The sequence below is a fragment of the Chiloscyllium punctatum genome, chromosome 38 (assembly GCF_047496795.1).
Source record: "Chiloscyllium punctatum isolate Juve2018m chromosome 38, sChiPun1.3, whole genome shotgun sequence".
Taxonomy (NCBI): Eukaryota; Metazoa; Chordata; class Chondrichthyes; order Orectolobiformes; family Hemiscylliidae; genus Chiloscyllium; species Chiloscyllium punctatum.
The window spans coordinates 31,908,510-31,929,556 of NC_092776.1; the positions used below are offsets into that span (position 1 = coordinate 31,908,510).

Below are 21,047 nucleotides of genomic sequence, written 5' to 3' on the forward strand. Positions count from 1 at the left end.
TTGGAGATCCTGCATAAAGAAGAAATCTTGTTCGAACCTGTGCATAAAAATGTTGGCATATTGGGGTGCAAATTTGGCCCCATGTACAGTAGGTTTCAAGATGCCATCTCGAAACCTATTGTACAGGGGATCTCCAGCTTCTGTCGCGACACTACGGATTTCTTCCAGAAACTCAGCACCCACGGACCAGTCGAACCGGGAACATTCCTCGTCACAATGGACGTTTCCACACTCTACACCAGCATCCCCCCACAAGTACGGCATCGCGGCAACAGCCTCAGTACTTAACACCAACAACTGCCAGTCTCCAAACACCATCCTACAACTCATCTGCTTTATCCTCGATCATAATGTCTTCACCTTTGACAACCAATTCTTCATCCAGACACACGGAACTATGGGGACCAAATTTGCACCCCAATATGCCAACATTTTTATGCACCAGTTCAAACAAGATTTCTTCTTTATGCAGGATCTCCAACCAACATTGTACATCAGGTACATTGATGACATTTTCTTCCTCTGGACCCATGGCAAGGAGTCACTGATAAAACTACACAGTGACATCAATAAGTTTCATCCCACCATCAAACTCACCATGGACTACTCTCGACTGTCTCATTCTTGGACACGTGCGTTTCCATCAAGGACGGACACCTCAGCACCACACTCTACCGCAAACCCACAGACAACCTCACAATGCTACACTTCTCCAGCTTCCACCAAAACATATTAAAACAGCCATCCCCTATGGACAAGCCCTACGCATACACCGGATCTGCTCAGATGAGGAGGAACGTGACGGACACCTGGAAGAACTCAAGGATGCCCTCACAAGAACGGGTACGATGCTCAACTCATCGACCGCCAGTTCCGACGTGCCACAGCAAGGAACCGTAATGACCTCAGGAGACAGACACGTGCTGCAACCGACAGGGTACCCTTCGTTGTTCAGTACTTCCCAGGGGCTGAAAAATTACGCCATGTTCTTCGTGACCTGCAACACATTATCAATGAGGATGAGCACCTCACCAAGACCTTCCCCACACCTCCACTACTTGCTTTAAACAACTGCCAAACCTCAAACAGATCATTGTTCGTAGCAACCTACCCGGCTCTCAGGACAACTCCATACAACGCTGTCACTGGTGCACGCTGCAAGATGTGTCAGATTGTGGACATAGATACCACTATTAAGCGTGGGAGCACCTCCCACCTTGTACATGGCAAGTACTCATGTGACTCAGCCAACGTTGTCTATCTTATACATTGCAGGCAAGGATGCTCGGAGGCGTAGTAGTTTGGGGAAACCGAGCAAAGGCGACGACAATGGATGAATGGGCACCGCACAACACTCAACAGACAGGAGTATTCCCTTCCAGTTGGGGAACACTTCAGTGGTCCAGAACACTCAGCTTCTGACCTTCAGGTGACCATCCTCCAAGGTGGACTTCGGGACAGGCAGCCGAGAAAACTGGCCGAGCAGAGGCTGATAGCTAAGTTCGGTACCCATAGGGAGGGCCTCAACCGGGACTTTGGGTTCATGTCACATTACAGGTGGTCACCATTGCACCACACACGCACACACGGACGGACACACACCCACACGCAAACACACTCAATGCACCCCCTCACTGACTTAAGACACTGTGTGTGTGTACGCGCACGCACACAAAGACCCATATGCACATATACATTTTCTGGGGTGAATTTGTACTTTGCTCAAAACTGCAGGCATTCATGTAGAACTGAGATCAAAAACTGCACGAATTTATGTAAGACTCTGTTATCTCACTTTTTAGATTAGAATCAATCTAAACATCAGGTCATAGACAGAGAACACAGGCGGCTAACACCTTCAACATTATTGTCTAGCTATCACCATTGTTAATGTCTAACCCGAGAATGCAACTTTAAAAAAAAGATTTTGTGAGTTACACATGAAAGAAGTGAAACTATCACTGTCATCTAATAGATGAAAGGCTTAACAGACAATCAATTTTTCAATGTATAATTTCAGTTACATCACACTGTAAATTTTTGCTATAAATCCTGTGTGTTACGATCGAGCCCTCCACTATCACCTGATGAAGGAGCGTCGCTCCGAAAGCTAGTGTGCTTCCAATTAAACCTGTTGGACTTATAACCTGGTGTTGTGATTTTTAACTCTGTCTTTATAGAACATCATTAGCATTGTAAGGTGCGAAGGGTACAGTCAGTTACTGAACCATAAAGCTGATGAGATCTAATGACCAATAACTTGATTAAAGTGAGTGGTAGAGGAGAATCTTAAAGGGTCAAAATGACGTAATGAAGGAGTCAGCACTTTCAGGAGAGGGTGACGCGATTAAGATCATGTCTACTCTCCTTTTTTTTTCTGCAGTGCAACCTCTTATAAATCCTGTCATCCTTGCATGTTCTGAGCCTTCCAGTGCTTCAATGTCTCTTATTTGAGGTCAGTTATCCAAATCTATATTGAGATATTTTCAAAAATGGCTCAGTTATTCTGTGTTCAAGTGACTTAATTTGCTTGTAATGTGATTGGCAATCTTGTTACATAATTGTGTGTACATTTTCTCCAATTTACTTTTTGCAAGAAGATCAGTTTGCTTAGTTATTATATTGTATTAAATGATAAATTTTTCACATTTATAGGAAGATTTCAAGTTTACTTAGTAAATTTCCTACACTCTTAATCTGAAGATTAAATTCAGACTAATATATGCAGAAACTGTTGATGAATTCATGCATGAATTCAGCCTTTCAATACCTGCAGATTTTTTGTTTTGAATCTTAAGTTACGAAGTTGTCTCATCTAAGAATTTTTTTTTGACTGATACAAAAATTAATTGCTGCCTCTGTTAAATTCTAGTTTATATTCACATCTTAAACTAGGTGGCTGAGGGCTGAAGTGTTTATATTTGTGTTGTTGTATAAGTTGTACCATTTGGGATGATTTAATTTTTAAAAAATGCTTTGGGGTAGACCATTCTAATTCAACTTCATATTATAAGCAAAATTGTTTCAATTGGTCCTGCTTGCCTTCAGAAAGATAGTTGGCGCATTATTGTGTGGAGTTCATTTTGATCAAATATGCTTTCTGTACCATGAAATGTTGGAAATATTGTCCAAACATTGGACAAGTCAGAAATTACAAATCTCTGACCAGTATTAAACCTCATTGCTCTGTAAGTTAGTGATTTTTCAGATCTGGGATTTATATTAAAGAACGCTATTTGGGCAGTGTATGGATTACCATGAAAATGCTTCATATGACTAGTTTCTGTTCTGAGTTTGAAAAATTGAGTATTGTGCCTGGGTTGTCTTTTTGAAAAGTTCAATGGAAAGTTGTGTTTTTTCAGCAAAGCATTTTGTGAAAATCTTGATTGCTCTATCTTCCTTCAAGGAAAATACATGCTGATTTTTTTTCTGTTTTGTTAGAACATTATTTTTCTGATTTGAAATTTGTATGGATTTTCAGCTGGGAAAGCAATCCCAGTTTGTCTTGTTTTTGAATCACTTCTTGAGAGGCCAGGTTGAAACCAGATTGTTTTTATAGAAGTTTGACTGAAAGAACTTCCCAATATGGTATTTCCTGAGCAAACTGTATGCCAGAGCACCAGAGACAGCCTGAATGTCTCCATCACGTGTTTACCGCACCAGATTGACAGATCTCAAACTTTCTATGCCTGAACTTTGTTTATTTTGAACAATAACCACCATTGGCCAGAAAGTTTTTTTTTTCCCCCGAGTAACTCATTCCAGAAAGGAATCAGTTTTTGTTCTCTTCCACATCTCCACCCTCCATATAGCTGAATTGTTTGTGTTTTGGGTTATTTAGCAGGATAAATATTTATATTTCCATATCGCACATACATTTGCCAATTCTGCATCTTTGTTTTGATTTCATCATAACATAATTTTGTGTATATTGAAGAAACCTAGTTGCTAGATTAGATTAGATAAGATTCCCTACATTTAGAAACAGCCCAACCAGTCCACATCGACCCTCTGAAGAATAACCCAGTGAGGCGCATTTCCCTCTGACTAATGCACCTAACACCAAGCAATTTAGCATGGCTAGTTCACCTGACCTGCACATCTTTGGATTGTGGGAGGACTCGCCTGAGGCTGGAATTGAACAGGGGCCCTGGTGCTGTGAAGCAGCAGTGCTAACCATTGAGCCACCGTGCCGCCCCTAATCTTTACATTCTCGATCTAATATAGAGAAAGCACCTCATTAGCAATCTCTTGATTTGACGTCCGAGAGATCTATAGCACAGAAAAAGGCTACTTGTTTCTCAAGTCTGCATTGCTCAAAAACAAGTACTAGCATTTCAACTTCATTTTCCAGCACTTGGCCTATAGATTTGTATGTCTTGCCATTGTAAGTAGACATCTAAATACTGCTAAAAATGTACGAGGCTTGCCTTGCATAAAATATATTTTTGTTCCATATTGAAACTTGTGGAATAGTGTACTAAAGCAACAGTGCAGTGCATTCCTCTCATCTCAATTGTAACAGAATCTAAGAGTACAGAGAATTTAAATAGCAGCTTTGGAAGTTAATTTTGGGTAATGATTGCCAGGTTTGGCTGTAGTGCATGGCCCAGTAAACCCAAGGGCTGCACAGGAGAATGGGACCTGAATTACACTTGATGACTTTCAGCAGTCAGGCAGTACTGTCCTTGTGTTCTTGATTGTTAGCATCCTCACCAAACCTATTTAGATCCCATCTTGTCTTGCAGAGACCTTTACCCACCGTTGTTTTCCTTGTTTGGAATAATTGCTTTTAAGTTGTTACAGAAAAAAATTCTGCTTGAAATTAATGGACAGAAAATTACAGATTGGGAGTGTGAAATTTATAAACTACTGGGCCTGAATTGGAAAATTATTGGTTTCATGACTGCAGGAAGCAAGATTTTCAATTTTTTTTTGAACAAGTATTTTATCAAAGTTCTTTAAAGCAATCTAGGATTTTAAAAAAATAGCTCTTTTTCACCTTTTCCTCTCTTCCTTACCATGCTTTTCCCCCCTCCCTACCTTTGTTTAGTGACTATTCTTGTTTTAATTTGTGGGCGGCACGGTGGCACAGTGGTTAGCACTGCTGCCTCACAGCGCCTGAGACCCGGGTTCAATTCCCGCCTCAGGCGACTGACTGTGTGGAGTTTGCACGTTCTCCCCGTGTCTGCGTGGGTTTCCTCCGGGTGCTCCGGTTTCCTCCCACACTCCAAAAGATGTGCAGGCCAGGTGAATTGGCCATGCTAAATTGCCCATAGTGTTAGGTAAGGGGTAAATGTAGATGTAGGGGTATGGGTGGGTTACGCTTCGGCGGGGCGGTGTGGACTTGTTGGGCCGAAGGGCCTGTTTCCACACTGTAAGTAATCTAATCTAATCTAATTTGTTATAGCTGAAATTTACAGTACGTTCTTCAAAAGGTTTTAATTTTGCCACGTATCTCTCTTGAATAATAAGGTATCTTTGAATTGATAGGTTTGTAATACTGAGGTCATTAATGGACTGAAGCAATATTTTACTGAATTTTGTTTGGAAACTTTGCTTCAAAAAGGTTACCATTTAAAATTCAAATCTTCCCAATCTGTGACCCCTACCACCAAGAAAGACCAATGTCTGTTTGAAATTGATTGGGAGCACTTCCACTGTCAGTACCTCACCAAACAACACACTATCCTGACGATATACTAATCCACATTCCTTTGCAATTGCTAGGTCAATAAATGTTGGCCTAGCCAGCAGCATCTGCAAACAATTTTTAAAAAAAGTCTCTTTCCCTGGCCCTTTTTTCAGTTTGCAAAATTTATGCTTAGACTAGAACAGCTGAGTAGAATTGTTTTGTGCTGTAAAACTGCTCACCAAAAAAGTAAGAAAAACAAACATGGGAGCACCACTACTTGCAGGTTTCCCTTCAAGCCATGTAGCATCCTGAATTAGGACTATAATCACTGCTGAATCAGCATCCTAGAATTCTTTCTTAACTGCACTGTGGGTGTAACTAAACCACAAGAGCAGTTTTAAAAGGCAACTCTCCCACTATCTTGAGGGCAATTGACAATGGGAATAAAATCTGGTCTAGCTAGATTTCCCCTTTGAAGATGTTTTCTTATTGTTCATGTGAGTGTATAGTCATGGAGGTTGTCTAATTTATGGTCTACTTGTGTTATTGGACAGTTGCAGTCAGAAATGCTGCAGTGTTGATGGTTTCTAAGGTTATGGGGTCTTCCCATAATGTAAACAAGGTGAATTTCACAACATAGGAGCAAATGACAAAGAAACGCATGAACGTTTGTATAAGAACTTTCTGTAATTCAAAATTTGGCTATTTATCAGCATTCCTTTCTGAGGGCAGAAAAACACAAGCTAATAATGATGAGCCACACTCTTCTTTCATATCCAATTGAACACTTGGCCTTCTGGAGTAGTAAAATGGTGATGTATGGTAAAATTGCAATTAATGGATTTCCTGCTACCTGACAAACCGTTGGGTGCAAAGCAGCTTTGGTGATCCGCAGAGGTACGGTATACTTAAAATATACTTAATGCCCAGTAGAACCAAATGATGGTTCCAGACCACTAAACTATTGTGAGAACACTAATGTTTAACTTTGGTGTTAAAATGGATGCAATGCAACACATTTTCTAAACAACTTTTTTTTTATAGCTTGCAGTAGGACACAATGTTCTGAACCCTCTGTCTTAAAGAATTTTGGCCATTTCTACTTATTCTATTAAGATTCGTCGAAAGCTCTTAGTTACCTGGTCAAGGACTGCCACTTGAGTACAATAAAAAGAGAAAATGCTGAGTGTAGCCAATGGGGTGGCTACCATTGTAGAGAGACATTGCTACAAAACACCAAATCAGTGACCTTCATTAGAACCGGAAAGGTTTGAGTAGAATTGATTTTATACAAGTGAAATTTAAAAAAGAACATGCAACTGTAATACAGAATAAGGCAGAAAATCGTAAATGAGAAGGATTGGTAGTTAAAGCCCAAAATGTGAGGTGTGCATGGTAGAGTAATGAGTTAGGTGCCAGCTGAAAACAAAAGCAGCAGATAAAAAGCATGACCAGAAAATGAAGCAAAATCACTGGAGAGATTCCGATCTGAATTTGTTGGCAATGTTGAGTCTGGATAGCTGTAAAGTGCCTTATTCAAAGATGAGGTGGTGTTCTCTGTATTTTTGTTGACCTTCAGGGTAATGCAATAGGAGTCTTTAAGCACAAGGTGGAGAACAAAAATGGCAGGTTACCAGAACCTCAGGCTCGAGCTTGTGTTCTGCAAAGCAGTCATTCATGGTGCACCTGGCATTTCATTGTAGACAAGACCACATTCTGAACAGTGAATATAGTGTACTAGGTGGAAAGCAGTGCATATAAATCGCTTTCACTTGGAGTGAGTGTTTGGATTTTAAATCTTGAAGCAATGGGAAGTTAAAGGCAGTTGCTTTGTGCTTTTCATGAGAGGTGCTGCAGGTAGGGAGCAAGGTGTTGAGGATTATTTAGGAGTTTCCATTGGAGAAAGTTCCTTTGTAGTGCTGAAAGTGTTTGGGGGCAATGTTTTTGGAATAATTGTGCTGGAAGTGCCACAAGTGGCAGAGGTTAATCTGCAGGTAGGGTGGTGCAAGAAGACAGGGAATGCAACTTTACCTTGAGGACAGAGGTAAATGGATGAGAACAGAAGAGCAGGACATGTCAGATACAGCCAAGGGTTCTGTCAATGATACTGACCAGAAATCCTTTCTTTCTAATTAACTTGTTCAGAGATGTAATATCACTCCTCTGAAGCAGGTGGAACTTGAATTCAGTCCTCCTGGCTCAGAGGTAGGGATGCTACCACTAACACACTCCCCCTTGGGTAGAATCCTTAGCTAATGAAAGAAGGCACATCTGAAGCTCGAATGTGGGAATTCAATAATCAGAATTGATGAAACACACTGAGGGAGTGGGAGTCCTTATGAAAGGAGAGCAGTTGACTTAGCTGTGCAAGTCAGTAAGCTTGGCAGGTCTCATTTGTTTTGATCCACATATCTGGGGGATAGGCAGGGATATCAAGGAAGGAAAGAGAAAAGGCAGGTGAAAGTGAAACTTAGAAGCAGGGTTGATTTTTTTCCAGCTTTAGCTGAAAGCAGAAAACTGTACTAATGCTCTAATAGTAAAGGAAAAATAAGCATTTTCAGACTGGAAAAAAATTCCAGGTATCCCACACAAAAAAAGGCACAGTTTCATCCCATATGAATAGCTCGTATTTGGAGCATGTCAGTGGACTTAAATGAGAGGAGGTTCATTGCAAGATCAAATTAAGCCTAGTGGAAGATGGTGGTTGATGAAGACTGGGCATCAGTTTAAGGACAAAAAGCCATCCTGATGGGAATGGAGGTGTAGGAAGATTTGGGTTCTATGGTGGAGGAAATGGTTAGAGCCAGGAAGTGGAAAGTGTTACTGAGGGATTCGGATCACCAGAGGCAACCGGTTAGTGACAGCTCTGGAAGCAACAGTTTGATGTTTGTTGGGGCTGTAGTCCATGGGAAGGTGGGATTAAGTGTCTTGAGATTTGGCACTCAGATGGCTTGTTTGCCAGTTAACAGAAGCACCCCTGGCAGCATGTTAAATAACAATATTATGGTTGTATCTAAGAGAACAGCATGTGGCAACTTCAGAGGGCAACCTGCTCATATGTGAGAGGATACAGCAAGTGTGACTGTCAATTTGATTTAAAAAGAATCAAGAGGAAGAAACCGGCTAGAGGGAAGCACCCAAATATAAAGAGTGTGGTAAAATGTCCTCTGAGTGTTGTGTGCATCCTCTAGAGAATGTAAGGAATTTGAAACAAAAGACATGTTTTTCTTGATTTTAATGGATGAATTTTATTATTCAATATACACCCAGTTAGTAACTATAGCATTGGACATTTCTTATTTTATCCAAATGATAATTATCATTTGAAATTGGAATAGAAAAAACCATTCAGTCTATTAAATCTGCTGATTTGCCTAACATGCATAACTGCTTTAATTCTGAATTTCCAATCTAGTATTACGTGAACGTGAAACAAAAGTTCTTAAGCTGACAAAGTTTACTATTGTGAATTAATGATGAGTTATATCAAACAATAACTTGCACTGATAAGTAGGTTTTAATTTTATAAAGTTCCATGCTGAAATACATTATCTGAAGATTCACAATGTTGCCATGTATGGAAAAACCTATTGCTTTCTGACAATATGCTGACTTGTAATGGGTTTTGGTGAGTTACTGTTTACTACAGTGAATCAAAGATAACCGACAAGGAATTGAGAAGTGTGTAACTGCTGCCAAATAGAAATTAATGTTACCAAGTTGAAAATTAATTTGCTAAATTTAAAGGACAATAATCTTTAATAGCTGCCTATTTAGTTACACTGCAAGTCACGCAATGTTATCAAAGCTCCAGTAATGTGTTTTTTTTCTAAAATTTCAATTGACGACAACTGATGGGCACCCTGAATTTGAAATTGTGCCCCAAGAGAAACATTACAAATAATGTAGAGTTTTGTGATTGTAGATTTCATAGTATCCACTTAATTGATTATGCTAATTTATGTGCATCATCTTGGTTATGTGCATGTATTCTCTTCAGAATGTTCTGTTTGCTCAAGTGTTCTCAATTTACATTAATACAGCATGTGATTTGCCGAACTGCACAAAGGGGCTTTTCAGTCTTGATGCATCCATGTTGAGTTGAATAAGTTTGTATAGGATCCATTGTTTGAGGCATTCTGTGGAACACTTTGTTCATAAAGACACTATCTTATAACCATAGCATTTTTTGCTACAAAATGCTTACACCATGACTGCCTCTTTTCTAATTTCAAAATTCAGAAGGCTGTCTCGTATACTTGAGATAAGTTGGCAAGTACGTTTTATTTTGTTCTATTCACCCTTTGATAGTGCATTTGTCATGTTTGCTTTTTACGAGCAATTATCTTATGTCAGTAAAAGTGATGTTCTGTGTTGTGTTCCTTTTGTACGTTCAGTTATGTCAATGCACTACTTCAATTTTAAGGAAAATATAACATTTTTCCGAAGGTGAAGATGAGGATATATTTAAGGTCATGTTATTATACTTATTGGGAACTGTGTATTTTACATGTCAAATTTTCAATTGTACAACTTTATTCACTTTCAAATTAGATTTTATTGCACTGTATTCAAGTTTAGGCCTACATGAGTACAGCGAAAAGTGTACAAAGTTGCCATTCTCTGGTACCATCTTGGTTACTTAGCTAGAATTTTCAGAAATACTAAAGAGAAGCAATACTATATTCTTGACCAGATTTAAATTTCAGTATTCTGTATGGTCTGTTCCAGTTAATTCTTAACTTTATTTGTCCAGAGGTGAAATTTAAAGTACATAAAACAGTGCTCTGTGCAGTTGGAATGGCAGAAATGGCTGAATAGCTGACTGTAAAAAGCCAAGCACAGAAATCTCATTTTCTTCATAAGTTGTCCTTTTCAGATGATATAGGACTTTGCTAATTGGGTGCTGTGATCTTGATAAATAAGGTCACTGCTCTTTCCAGGCAATAGAGGCTGGTTCATTCCATTTTTCAATATTAGAATTGCAGGATGCCAAGAAATTTCTGTCTTAAACTTTTTTTAAAATTATAAAGCAGCCAACCAGTTTTTAAAAAATAATGTATTAAAGCCCTCCTCCTTAGAAGCATGTTCCCGTGTCTGTCTGCCCGCCTGCCTGCCCGCCCGCCCGCCTGTCTGTCTGCCTTTAAGCAAAGGACTGGAAGGTAGTACAATTGATGCCTGTGATTCTGGAGTAGAATATTATAAGCTAGGGTCCTCCTTGTAACCTTTCTACTGAATATTTTGAAGAAAGGCATATTGGTGGCTACTGAAGATACAGGTAAAGCTATACTTGATCAAGAAATAGCAATTCAAAATCTCTCAAGCTGTGTTTCAGTTACTTATGAAACCTAAGTGGTACAACAAAACTGATTGCAGTTCTTTTGAAACTGTGTATGCAGTGACATAATTCCTGTGAAAACCTATTTGGATATTCTATTTTGTGTTTAGTTTGTGTTTATTTTCAGTTTGTTGTGCATTGGATGACTATCTTTTTGTCTGAAGTTGAGAGCAGCAAATTGTTCACAGATTGTAAACATACTGTGTTTGACCTATAGAATAATAGTATGCCATGGTAAACGTGTTGATCACCATGTATGAGTTAATGAACCAAGCAAGGGCCGGGAGATTTGCTCCTGATAATTGGGAGGATTTAAATTAACTTGACAATGGTGTTGCAGACCAGGGCATAAACTTGGAGGGGAAAATCAAGGTGCACAGACTTGAGACTTTAGTGTAGTAACTTACGCGATGGCGTCAGAGTAAGAAGCAATGTATTAATGTCTAGTTTTGGTTTACTGTGCACACGAGACTGTATTGATTATGTAAAATAAATTTGGAGCTGCAGGTGCAGGATATTCATGTGGAACTTTGATAACAGATACTTAGGTTAAAGAAGAGAGCTTGAGATATGATTTCCCTAGTACAAAACCATGCTGACTATCTCAAACTAGTCCATGTGACTTCAAATGCTTACAAATCTATTTTTCCAGCATCATCTCCAACAACCAAAGCCAGCCTCTCCAATCTGTAGTTCCCAGGTTTCTCCCTATATCCCTTCCCAAATGAAGCCACAGCATTAGACATTCGCCAGTCAACTGGCACCTCGCCCGTAGTTATAGATGACATAAATATTTCTGCAAGTGGTGCCACAATTTCCTCAGAGTTTTCACCACATTCTGGGATACACTAGATCAGGTTATGGCGGTTTATCCACTTTGATATTTCTTAAGACCTCCAGCACTACCTGTTCTGTAATTGAGCTCTTTTGAAAACATAAAAATTTGTAGCCTCCATTTCTTTTTCCATGATAAAAATTGATACAAAATTTTCATTTAATACCTCTTCCCATTTCCTGAGGTTCAACACAGATGACCTCTTCGATCTTTAAAGGGCCCCACTCTCTCTAGTTGTTCTCTTTTAATGCATTTGTAGAATCTCTTTGGCTCATCCATAACCTTATCTGCTAAGTTATTTATATCTCCTCCTCCCCGCTCCCCACCCCCCCAATCTTGATCACAAGATTGAATGTGTTCCTCAACTAACACTTCAGTCATTCGTGCTGTCCTGTAAGCCCAGAGAAGGTCAGGTTTTGCTCCTTCTCTAGTAGGAAAGTTGACATATTGATAAGAATTTTTTTTTGACCACATTTAACAAATTATTCACCATCCAAACCTTAAACGCAATCGTAGTCCCAGTCAATGTTTGGAAAATTAAAATCATCAACTCTTACAACCATATTATTCTTGCATATATCTGAGATGTTTGTACATATTTGTTCCTCAATTTCCCTCTGACTGTTGTGGGGGCCTCTAGTACAAAGTGTTCATCAAGGTGTTCATTCCTTTTTTATTTTAACTTAAACAGATATTTTCACTAAACAATTTTTTAGAAACATCTCTAGTTGCAGTAGTAACGTTTTCCTTAATCAAAAGCAGTACTGCTCTTGTCTCTTATCCTTTCTAGCCTTCCTATAACATCATGAAACCTAGAATGTTGAGTTGTCAGTTCTGTCCAGCCCTCAGCCCGATACCTAATAGCTATGACATCCAAATGCCATATTCCCAAACATGCCCTGAGTTAATCAGCCTTATCTGTAAGGCTCCTTGTATTGAAATAATGCAGTTTAATTCTTCGTTTCCTTCTCTGACTTGTTCTTGTCTTTTTTTTGATTAACCAGTTATTTTCTAAGAAATATCCTCCTGTATCTAGGATTCTGGTCCCATTCCATTTAAAGTGAAACCCATCCTTTTTGAAAAGGTCTTCTCTGCCCCAGAGGAGATCCAATGGTACAAGAACCTGATGGTGTAGTAAGTTAAGGATTAGGCTCGTTATAGAAGGTTGAGAGGGGAAGCGAAACAGTTAAATGGAAAGCCAAGCAAGGGAATGAGGGAAGACTGGCAGATGACCTAAAAAGGAATGCTTAAGGTTTTCTATAGGCATATAAATAGTAAAAGACTGGTAAGTGAAGTAGAACTGACTAATAACCTAAAAGGAGAGCAATGTCAAGAACCAGCAAGCTTGACTGAGGTATTAAATGACTGGTCGTTTGTTTTTAACAGAGGATAATGCTGATCAAAACATTATCGCTTGATATCCTTTTTTTAAAAAAGAATGATAAATCGGTATTGGGTTGACTGGCTACACTCAAAGATAAGTCACCAGAACCAAATGAGTTGCATACTATGGTTACCAAAAGAAGTGAAAGTGGAAATTGTGCAAGCATTGGAAACATTTCATTTTTTTAAAAAGGGGTAATACCAGAGAAGTGAAGAACAGTAAATGCTGAAGGTTCTTTGAGTGTATAGGCTTAGAAAATTTAGGCCAGTCAATTTAATCTTGATGGTCGGGAAGCTTTTAAGGAAGGTAATTGCGGCAAAATTAATAGTCACTTAGACAATTGCATATCACTGAGTTTCTATGCACGAGCTCCTGTCCCCTGTTTCCCCCCCCCCCCCCCCCCCCCCCCCCCCGCCTCTCATGCATACACACAAGACTATGGGGTGAATTTGCATTTGCAGATACATCTTATTTTGCTCAAAACGTGCACCACCTGTAGGTGCTCGATGCAGGCAGTTGATCCGTGTAATATTTTATAAATTCCTACTTTTGGAAATAGAACCAGTCTGACTGAAGATTCGGATACAGACAGACTTTAACCTCACACCTTTAATGCATTATCTGAGCTGAGATGTCACCTTAAGTTATCTCAAGAATGTGACTGGAAAGAAGTTCTGGGTTTACATATTAATGAACCAAAACCTGCAACCCATTCTAAAAGGTGAAAGACTTTACAGCAATCTAGGTTTGTTCAATAAATCATTTCAGTTGCATTACACTGCAATCTTTGCTATAAATTCTGTCTATTGATCCAGTTCCATAGCTACCTGACGAAGGAGCAGCACTCAGAAAGCTAGTGCTTCTAAATAAACTGGTTGGACTATAACCTAGTTTTAAATTAAATTCTCAGGTCGGGCAATATTTTTTTTGGATCAGATTAGATTATTTTGTGAGGAAGCAGGCCCTTCAGCCCAGCAAGTCCAAAGCGCCAAAGCGCCAAAGCGCAACCCACCCAGAACCATCTCTCTCTTTCCTCCCCCCCCCCCCCCCCCCATTTTACCCCTTCACCTAACTAACACTATGGGCAATTTAGCGTGGCCAATTCACCTAACCTGCACATTTTTGGATTGTGGGAGGAAACCCACGCAGACACTGAGAGAATTTGCAAACTCCCCACAGAGAGTCGCCCGAGGTGGGAATTGAACCCAGGTCTCTGGCGCTGTGAGGCAGCAGTGCTAACTACTGTGCCACCGTGCCATGTTCAAGATGTCTTGAACAAGTCTTCTGCTAATGTAAGAGAAATAATAAAAAGGCAGGTTGAAGATGGCAGAGAAAACATTGACAAAGCAATGTTGGTGCCAGACAAAAGGAAATGGTGATGGGGTAATAAGCAAGCCTATTAGAGGTGTTGATTTTGGTCATTTGGATGGTCACTTTTGTTGAGGGGCCATGGCATTCATTTTTCAGGCAATCGTGGTCATTTGTGTTGATGTTTGCTATCTGTTGATCTAAAATGCTTGCGTATTGAGACCTTGTATTCGCTTGACGTTCCTTCAAATTTTCTGTTCATAAAAAAGCATCTTAATTTTTACCAAATAACTTGAGAGAAATGTTTTATCAAAGTTCAAAACTTTTCATGGACTGTTTAATCGCGAAGGAAAACTTAGGCCTCTCTAAAATAAGGAAATAAAAATTACTGTTAAGCAATACAAAATAAATTAGACAAACTCTTACAACTTACCCCAAGAACTAAATTAAGGAACCTTGATGTGATTTCTTTCCATGTTAAAACTGTGTGATTATGTTAAAGTTGCTGTGTCCTTTCATTCTTCCTCACTTCCCTGTTAATGAAATACAAAAGTCATATTTTAGTAAGTGACCCTTAAAGGCTACTGGCAGATGTTGTGCAGCAAATTATCATGGCTATAACTGTTTTGCCTGATTTGCTTGAAATGTAATGATCTGCTGGAGATCTCCTCCACAGACTTGCATGCTAATAATTTTCTAGAGTTTGGCCACTTATTATACACATCTGATTTATTGTCAGATTTAGAGCTTTTTGCTATAACTTAAAAATTTCATGTTTGAAAATTGTAATACTTATTAACAATTGTTACTTGCATAAAGCTGCTGAGTCCCACTAAAATGTGGTAAAAGTACAGATGGTGGCAAATGTCCAATAGTTGTAAAAACGTAAATATATTGAAGTTATATTCTGAGTTCGAGGCCCTGTGATATATGTAAACTCTTATATGTGTGATATATATTGTAGGTTGTACTGTGTAGCAATATTGAAACAGGTAACTTGAATCGAGCATGCTTTGTGTCCGCCAGGAGTCGTAGAAGGGGATCTGGCTGCAGTAGAAGCTTACAAGTCATCAGGAAGTGATATTGCTCGGCAACTTGTATCAGATGAAGTGCGCTTGTTGAATCGTCCTTCAGCTTTTGATGTAGGTTACACCCTAGTACACCTTGCTATCCGTTTTCAGAGACAGGACATGTTGGCAATTTTGTTGACGGAGGTGAGTTAGCCTAATAGTTCTACCATTTCTTTTCTATTTCTATTTAGGAAAACTACGGGTTGATGTCAAATGAATCCTTGCAGTTTGAGGTTAAGCCTAATATAGTAAGTACCAAGAGATTTTTGTAATTCAAAAGTAGTGAGGGCAGTAGTCTAAATCCAAAGTGGCAGAATCTACTTAATTCATGGTACTTGTCTAACACATGCGAGGTGGCACAGTGATGAACCTGGACTAGCCTAATCTGGAGGCCCAAGCTTTCCCACTATACCAGCCAAAGGAATTTCAATAAAACTAAATTTAACAAATTTAAAATCCAAAGTCGAGATAATAACATGAAACTGTCATTGTTGTTTTCTTTTAACAAATCACGTTCGTTTAATGTTCTTGAATGAAAGAAATGTTGTCCTTATTTGAAAATGACTTCAAACCTTGTACTTGACTTCTAACTGTTCTCAAAGATGGCCCAGCAAGCTACTCATTGGCGGAGACATTGAAAGAAGTAAAGTTGGAATGACTGGCGCAGTAAAGAATAATACCATTTCCTGTCAACACTGCAAATTCCTTCTTGGTGACTTCTTGAGTTTACACATAAAGGGAGAGAGCAGTCTCAGGCTAGTCAACAAAAAGCCTGAAATAGTCACTCGAGTCATTTTACAGCTAATAGCCTGGACATCAGCATCCCTAGATACAACCTATTGCAGGACCGAAATAGCAGAGGTGATGGAATAGTTGTAACCATTCAACAGGGATTTATTCTGAGTTGTTGATATTGACGCTGGACTTCATATAGTCTCAAGGCATCACATCAGATGTGGTAAAGAAACTTTGTGCTGCCATTCCTCAACTGATGAATTAGCACTCATTCATCTCTGGCACAACTTGAAGCATCTGAGGGTGGGATGAGCACAGACTGTACTTGGGTGTTGGTTGGTTGTTGAGTGTGGGGGGGTGGTTTGATATCCATCGTCAAAAATGACTTAGTGGTGCCACTGCTGACTATGTTGCCTGAATCCTCCAAAAAGAGACATATCTGCCAGACTTGGACATGTGGCAGATGATGAGGTAAACATGAGACTTTGTCTTCACCAATATATTCATCAATGACAGTACAGAGCAGTGTGACTACTGCATGCTCCTTTTTTAATGTAAATTCCCATTTTACAGTGGTGTTACCACTGTATGAAATAAGATGGATTAGAAAGATGTAGGAGCTCAAACCTGAGGATCATCAGCATTGTATTGATTGGTGCATTGTAACCTCATGGCTTGGCATAGCTCCATTTTACCATTAGAATTTACTTAGGGACCCTCTTTGAAGGATGCAAGAGGGCGTACCAGTAGCAGACATTGGCATGCCAAACTGTAGTTGTGACAAGTGAAAGCCTAACATGTCAGTGCAAAGAACAAGATTTAGAACACTTGTAACCATCATCCGTCAGAGCTGCCAAGCAAATGGTCCACCTTGGCCACCACCTGAGATTCCCATCATTAATGCCAACCATCAACTTCACAAGATATACAGTGCCTTCGGTTTGTTGATGCTGGAAATGTAATGGGCATGGACAACATAATCATAGTGTTGAACTCCAGGACAAACTGCACCAATGGCCAAGCTGTTGAAGTATAGCAAACCTTTTATTAACCAGCACCTATGGGACTAGGAGTGTGCTGGTTGATCGAATGTTCCAGTTAATCAAGAGGTCCATATAATCAATGTCGAAACGCACACTAAGTAGTAGAAATGTAATGTAAGGGGTATAAACATCACTGTTGACTTCATTTACAGCATAAATCACTTAAATAAAAATGCAATTTTTCCTTAAATAAAACTTGTTGGCAGAGTCTTCTCTTGTGTTCCCTCAAATGACGACTCTGATATTGCGAAGATTGGAATAATACAGAAGACTCTTGGTATTTTAGGGATATAATTTAATTAAAGATGCTGGTTAAAGCAAAGTTTGCTGTATCCTGGAATGTACCCATGATGTGGAAATTGCCCTGTCCACAAAAGGCAAGACAAATCTATTTTGGCCAATTGCTGCCCCATCCACTTTCTCTCAGACATGAGCAGAGTAATAGAAGATGTTGACAGTGCTATCGGATAACACTGGTCACCAAAAACTTCCTCATTAATGCTCAGTTGGATTTCACCAAGGTCACAGCTGCTGACTGCAGCCTTGGTCAAAATGTGAACAAGAGGTGAAGTCAGTGACTGCTTTTGCCTTTGACATCTGGGTAACATTTGATCAAAGGTGTCATCGGAGTTGTGACAAAACTGGAGCGAAAACTATCCTTTGGTTGGAGTCTTGCAGAGCAAGAGAGGTGTTGATTGTGGTCATTGGAAGTCATTCATATCCTTTCAGAGGCATAATTGCAAGAGTTCGTCCTAAGTTTTTTTTTGTGTGGTTGTAGTTGGCAAGGTCAACATTTGGTGCTTATCCATAATTGATCTTGTACAGAGTGGTTTATTGGACCATTTCAAAGGACAGTTAAGAGTCAGCCACATTTCACATGAGCCAGACGAAAAGGATGGCTGATTTCCTTCCCTGGAGGGCATTTTTGCACCATTGGGTTTTTATGACCATTGGTCTCACGGTTACCATTCCTGAGAGGAACTTTCGTTTCTAGATTAATTGAAATTAAAATTCTGCCAGCTGGCTACATGTCCCTAACCCTCACCTTGGGCCTCTGGACTACTAGTCCAGGGATATTACCTCAATGGCACTTGGTTCACAGATGTTATTACACATTCCTGCAGGAGATGAGATTTGAACCAGGATTACATGAGTCCCTACCATCTTGGCTTTGGATATTTTCTAACTGTTGAAGAAAGTTATTACACAGCTCAGGAGTATGCAGGACTTGAACCCAGGCCTCCTCGCTTAGTGGTAGGGGTACTAGTACTGTGCCAGCAATTCCTCTGCCATTTCTCCTTATATATTATGTAATTATCCTGTTCAGAGATGTTATAACACTTTTGAGCACAGTTGGGACTTGAAGCTGGGCCCCTCAGCTCAAAAGAGGGGAAGCTGCTACTGAACTTACAAGAACCCGCCATCTCCCCTAGATGTTTCTCTAATCAGCCTGTTCAGAAATGTTATTACCCATCCTGGGCAGATGGGGCTTTAATATAGGCCTCCTGGTTCAGAGATATGGATGCTACCACTGCACCACAAAATTGCCCCACTATTTCTCCCTATTGTCCAAGGCCCAAATATCTTGAACAACTTCATAATTAATCCTCCTGACCTTGTGATGGTGGAAGTAGGGATGTTTACTGATGGTTGCATTTTCTTCAGCACCATTCTCAACTAGTCAGGTAATGATGTAGTCTCTGTCTGTGTGCATAGCAATACATGGATGACATTTTGGGATTTGGATCATAAGAGGCAAGTGACACTTATGCCATGCAAGTGCCAAGCAATGACCATCACCAACAGAGAATCCAACTATCATCTCTTGATATTTAGTGTATTGCCATTGCTGACTCCCTACTGTCAATACTCTTGTGGCCACCATTTGACTAGAAACTGAAATGGGCCAACTGTAAAACTGTTGTGGCTACAAGAGTAGAATGGGAGTTTGGAGGTGAGTAATCTACATACCACCTGGCTCCCCAAAGCCTGTTGAATTACAAGGCATAAGTCAGGAGTGTGATGGAATATTTTACAGTTGCTCAGATGGGTGCAGGTCTGATTACATTTAAGAAATTCAACGCCATCCAGGATAATGCTGTCTGTTGATTTAGTACCTCTTCATCAACTTGAACATTTAATTCTTCGCCTCCCGATGTGGTGGTACCAGTGAGTACCAGATACAAGATGCACCACAGCGACTTGTCAAATCTTCAGTAAAGCAGTTCCCAAACCTGACCTATACCACATGGATGGGCATGAGTACTAGACTCCTAGGACATCACCAGTAGCAACTATCCTCCAAACCTATTTTGGTATTCCTTCAGTAAATCAAAATCCTGGAATTACTTTCCCAACAATGCTGTAGGTGTACCTGCACCAGATGGACTTCACACACCAGGTTATTTGGAAGCACTAGCTTTCGGAGCCTTGCTTCATCAGGTGGACAACAACTACCTAATAAAGGAGCAGTGCTCTGAAACCTAGTGCTTCCAAGTAAATCTGTTGAACTATAACCTGGTGTTGTGATTTTTAATTTTGTACACCCCAATCCAACAATGCCACCTCCAAATCATTTCATAAGCATAATTACAAATGGACAAAAATGTATGCCTCACCTGTGATACTCATATCCCACGAAAATATGAACAAAAAGTAGTTTTGCATAGGAATCTTGAGTGCAGCAAATAAAAATAACTGATTTCATGTGAGCTTAACCAAGCCTAAGGTATCTTTGACTTGTGCTTCAAAAGGAAATAACATTTTTGAACATCTGAATTTGGTTTTCATTGTTATTCTTTGTATATATCCTAGGAGTGTTCTAATGCCAAATAAATTTCTTTAAAATTAAGCGTTGAGTAGTTTGTATAATAGGTACAATCTAAGATTACAGTGGAAGTTGAAGGGTTTCTAGTCGAATGGTGGCCACAAGAGTATTTTCCCTTTGACTATATTTGTAATCTAAGCAATGAGAAAAGTAAATGTTGCATTGGAAATTCTTGAATGTGTATATCAGTGCTTTCATTTCAATTCTGATATATATTTTGTGTGCCTATTTAGTGCTTTTTATTCTCCCTATTTTTTTTCTATAGGTGTCTCAACAAGCTGCCAAGTGTATACCTGCTATGGTATGCCCAGAGCTTACTGAACAGATACGTCGTGAAATAGCTGCATCCCTTCATCAACGCAAGGGAGACTTTGCCTGTTATTTCCTCACTGATCTGGTGACATTTACATTGCCTGCAGGTATCCTAGCATTTCGATGGGTGTGTTTTAAAATGTTGTCATGTGTCAACCTTTTAATGAAAGGAGTAATTAGATTTGATGAAAAGTACAATGTAGATCTGTCTATTTGAACAAATGATTGAGTTTAGATATGAAAGAAAATTTAGAATTGTAGCACTGTCATATAATAGTTAGCTTGTTTGTATTTGACCTTTTCTCTCACCAGCCATTAACCTCAGCAGGAGGGAGCTTTGCAGTGATTTTTCTCTTTATTTGAAGTTAATAACTTCAGTAGAGAAAACAATACAGTCCCTCAGCATGTAAAGGCGCATTCAAAGACCGCTCGGGTAGATGGAAAGGTGAAATTGAGATAACGGTGCAATATTTTTCAATGGTGAAGCATTTTTTAGATTACATTAGATTACTTACAGTGTGGAAACAGGCCCTTCGGCCCAACAAGTCCACACCGACCTG

The 21,047-nt window shown here is 39.6% G+C and overlaps 1 protein-coding gene across 5 annotated transcripts in view; it reads left to right on the plus strand.

The window, feature by feature from the left end:
• Positions 1 to 21,047, plus strand: part of LOC140463506 (ubiquitin thioesterase ZRANB1) — a 63,993-nt gene that overhangs the window by 10,822 nt on the left and 32,124 nt on the right. For 4 of the 5 annotated variants that reach the window (XM_072557550.1, XM_072557549.1, XM_072557552.1 and 1 more), the window contains 2 exons: positions 15,527 to 15,714; positions 20,441 to 20,594. In XM_072557550.1, coding sequence (XP_072413651.1) covers positions 15,527 to 15,714; positions 20,441 to 20,594 — 342 coding nt within the window. Of the gene's footprint in view, positions 1 to 15,526; positions 15,715 to 15,761; positions 15,819 to 20,440; positions 20,595 to 21,047 lie in introns of all 5 variants that reach the window. The other variant, XM_072557551.1, reaches the window with a different exon arrangement.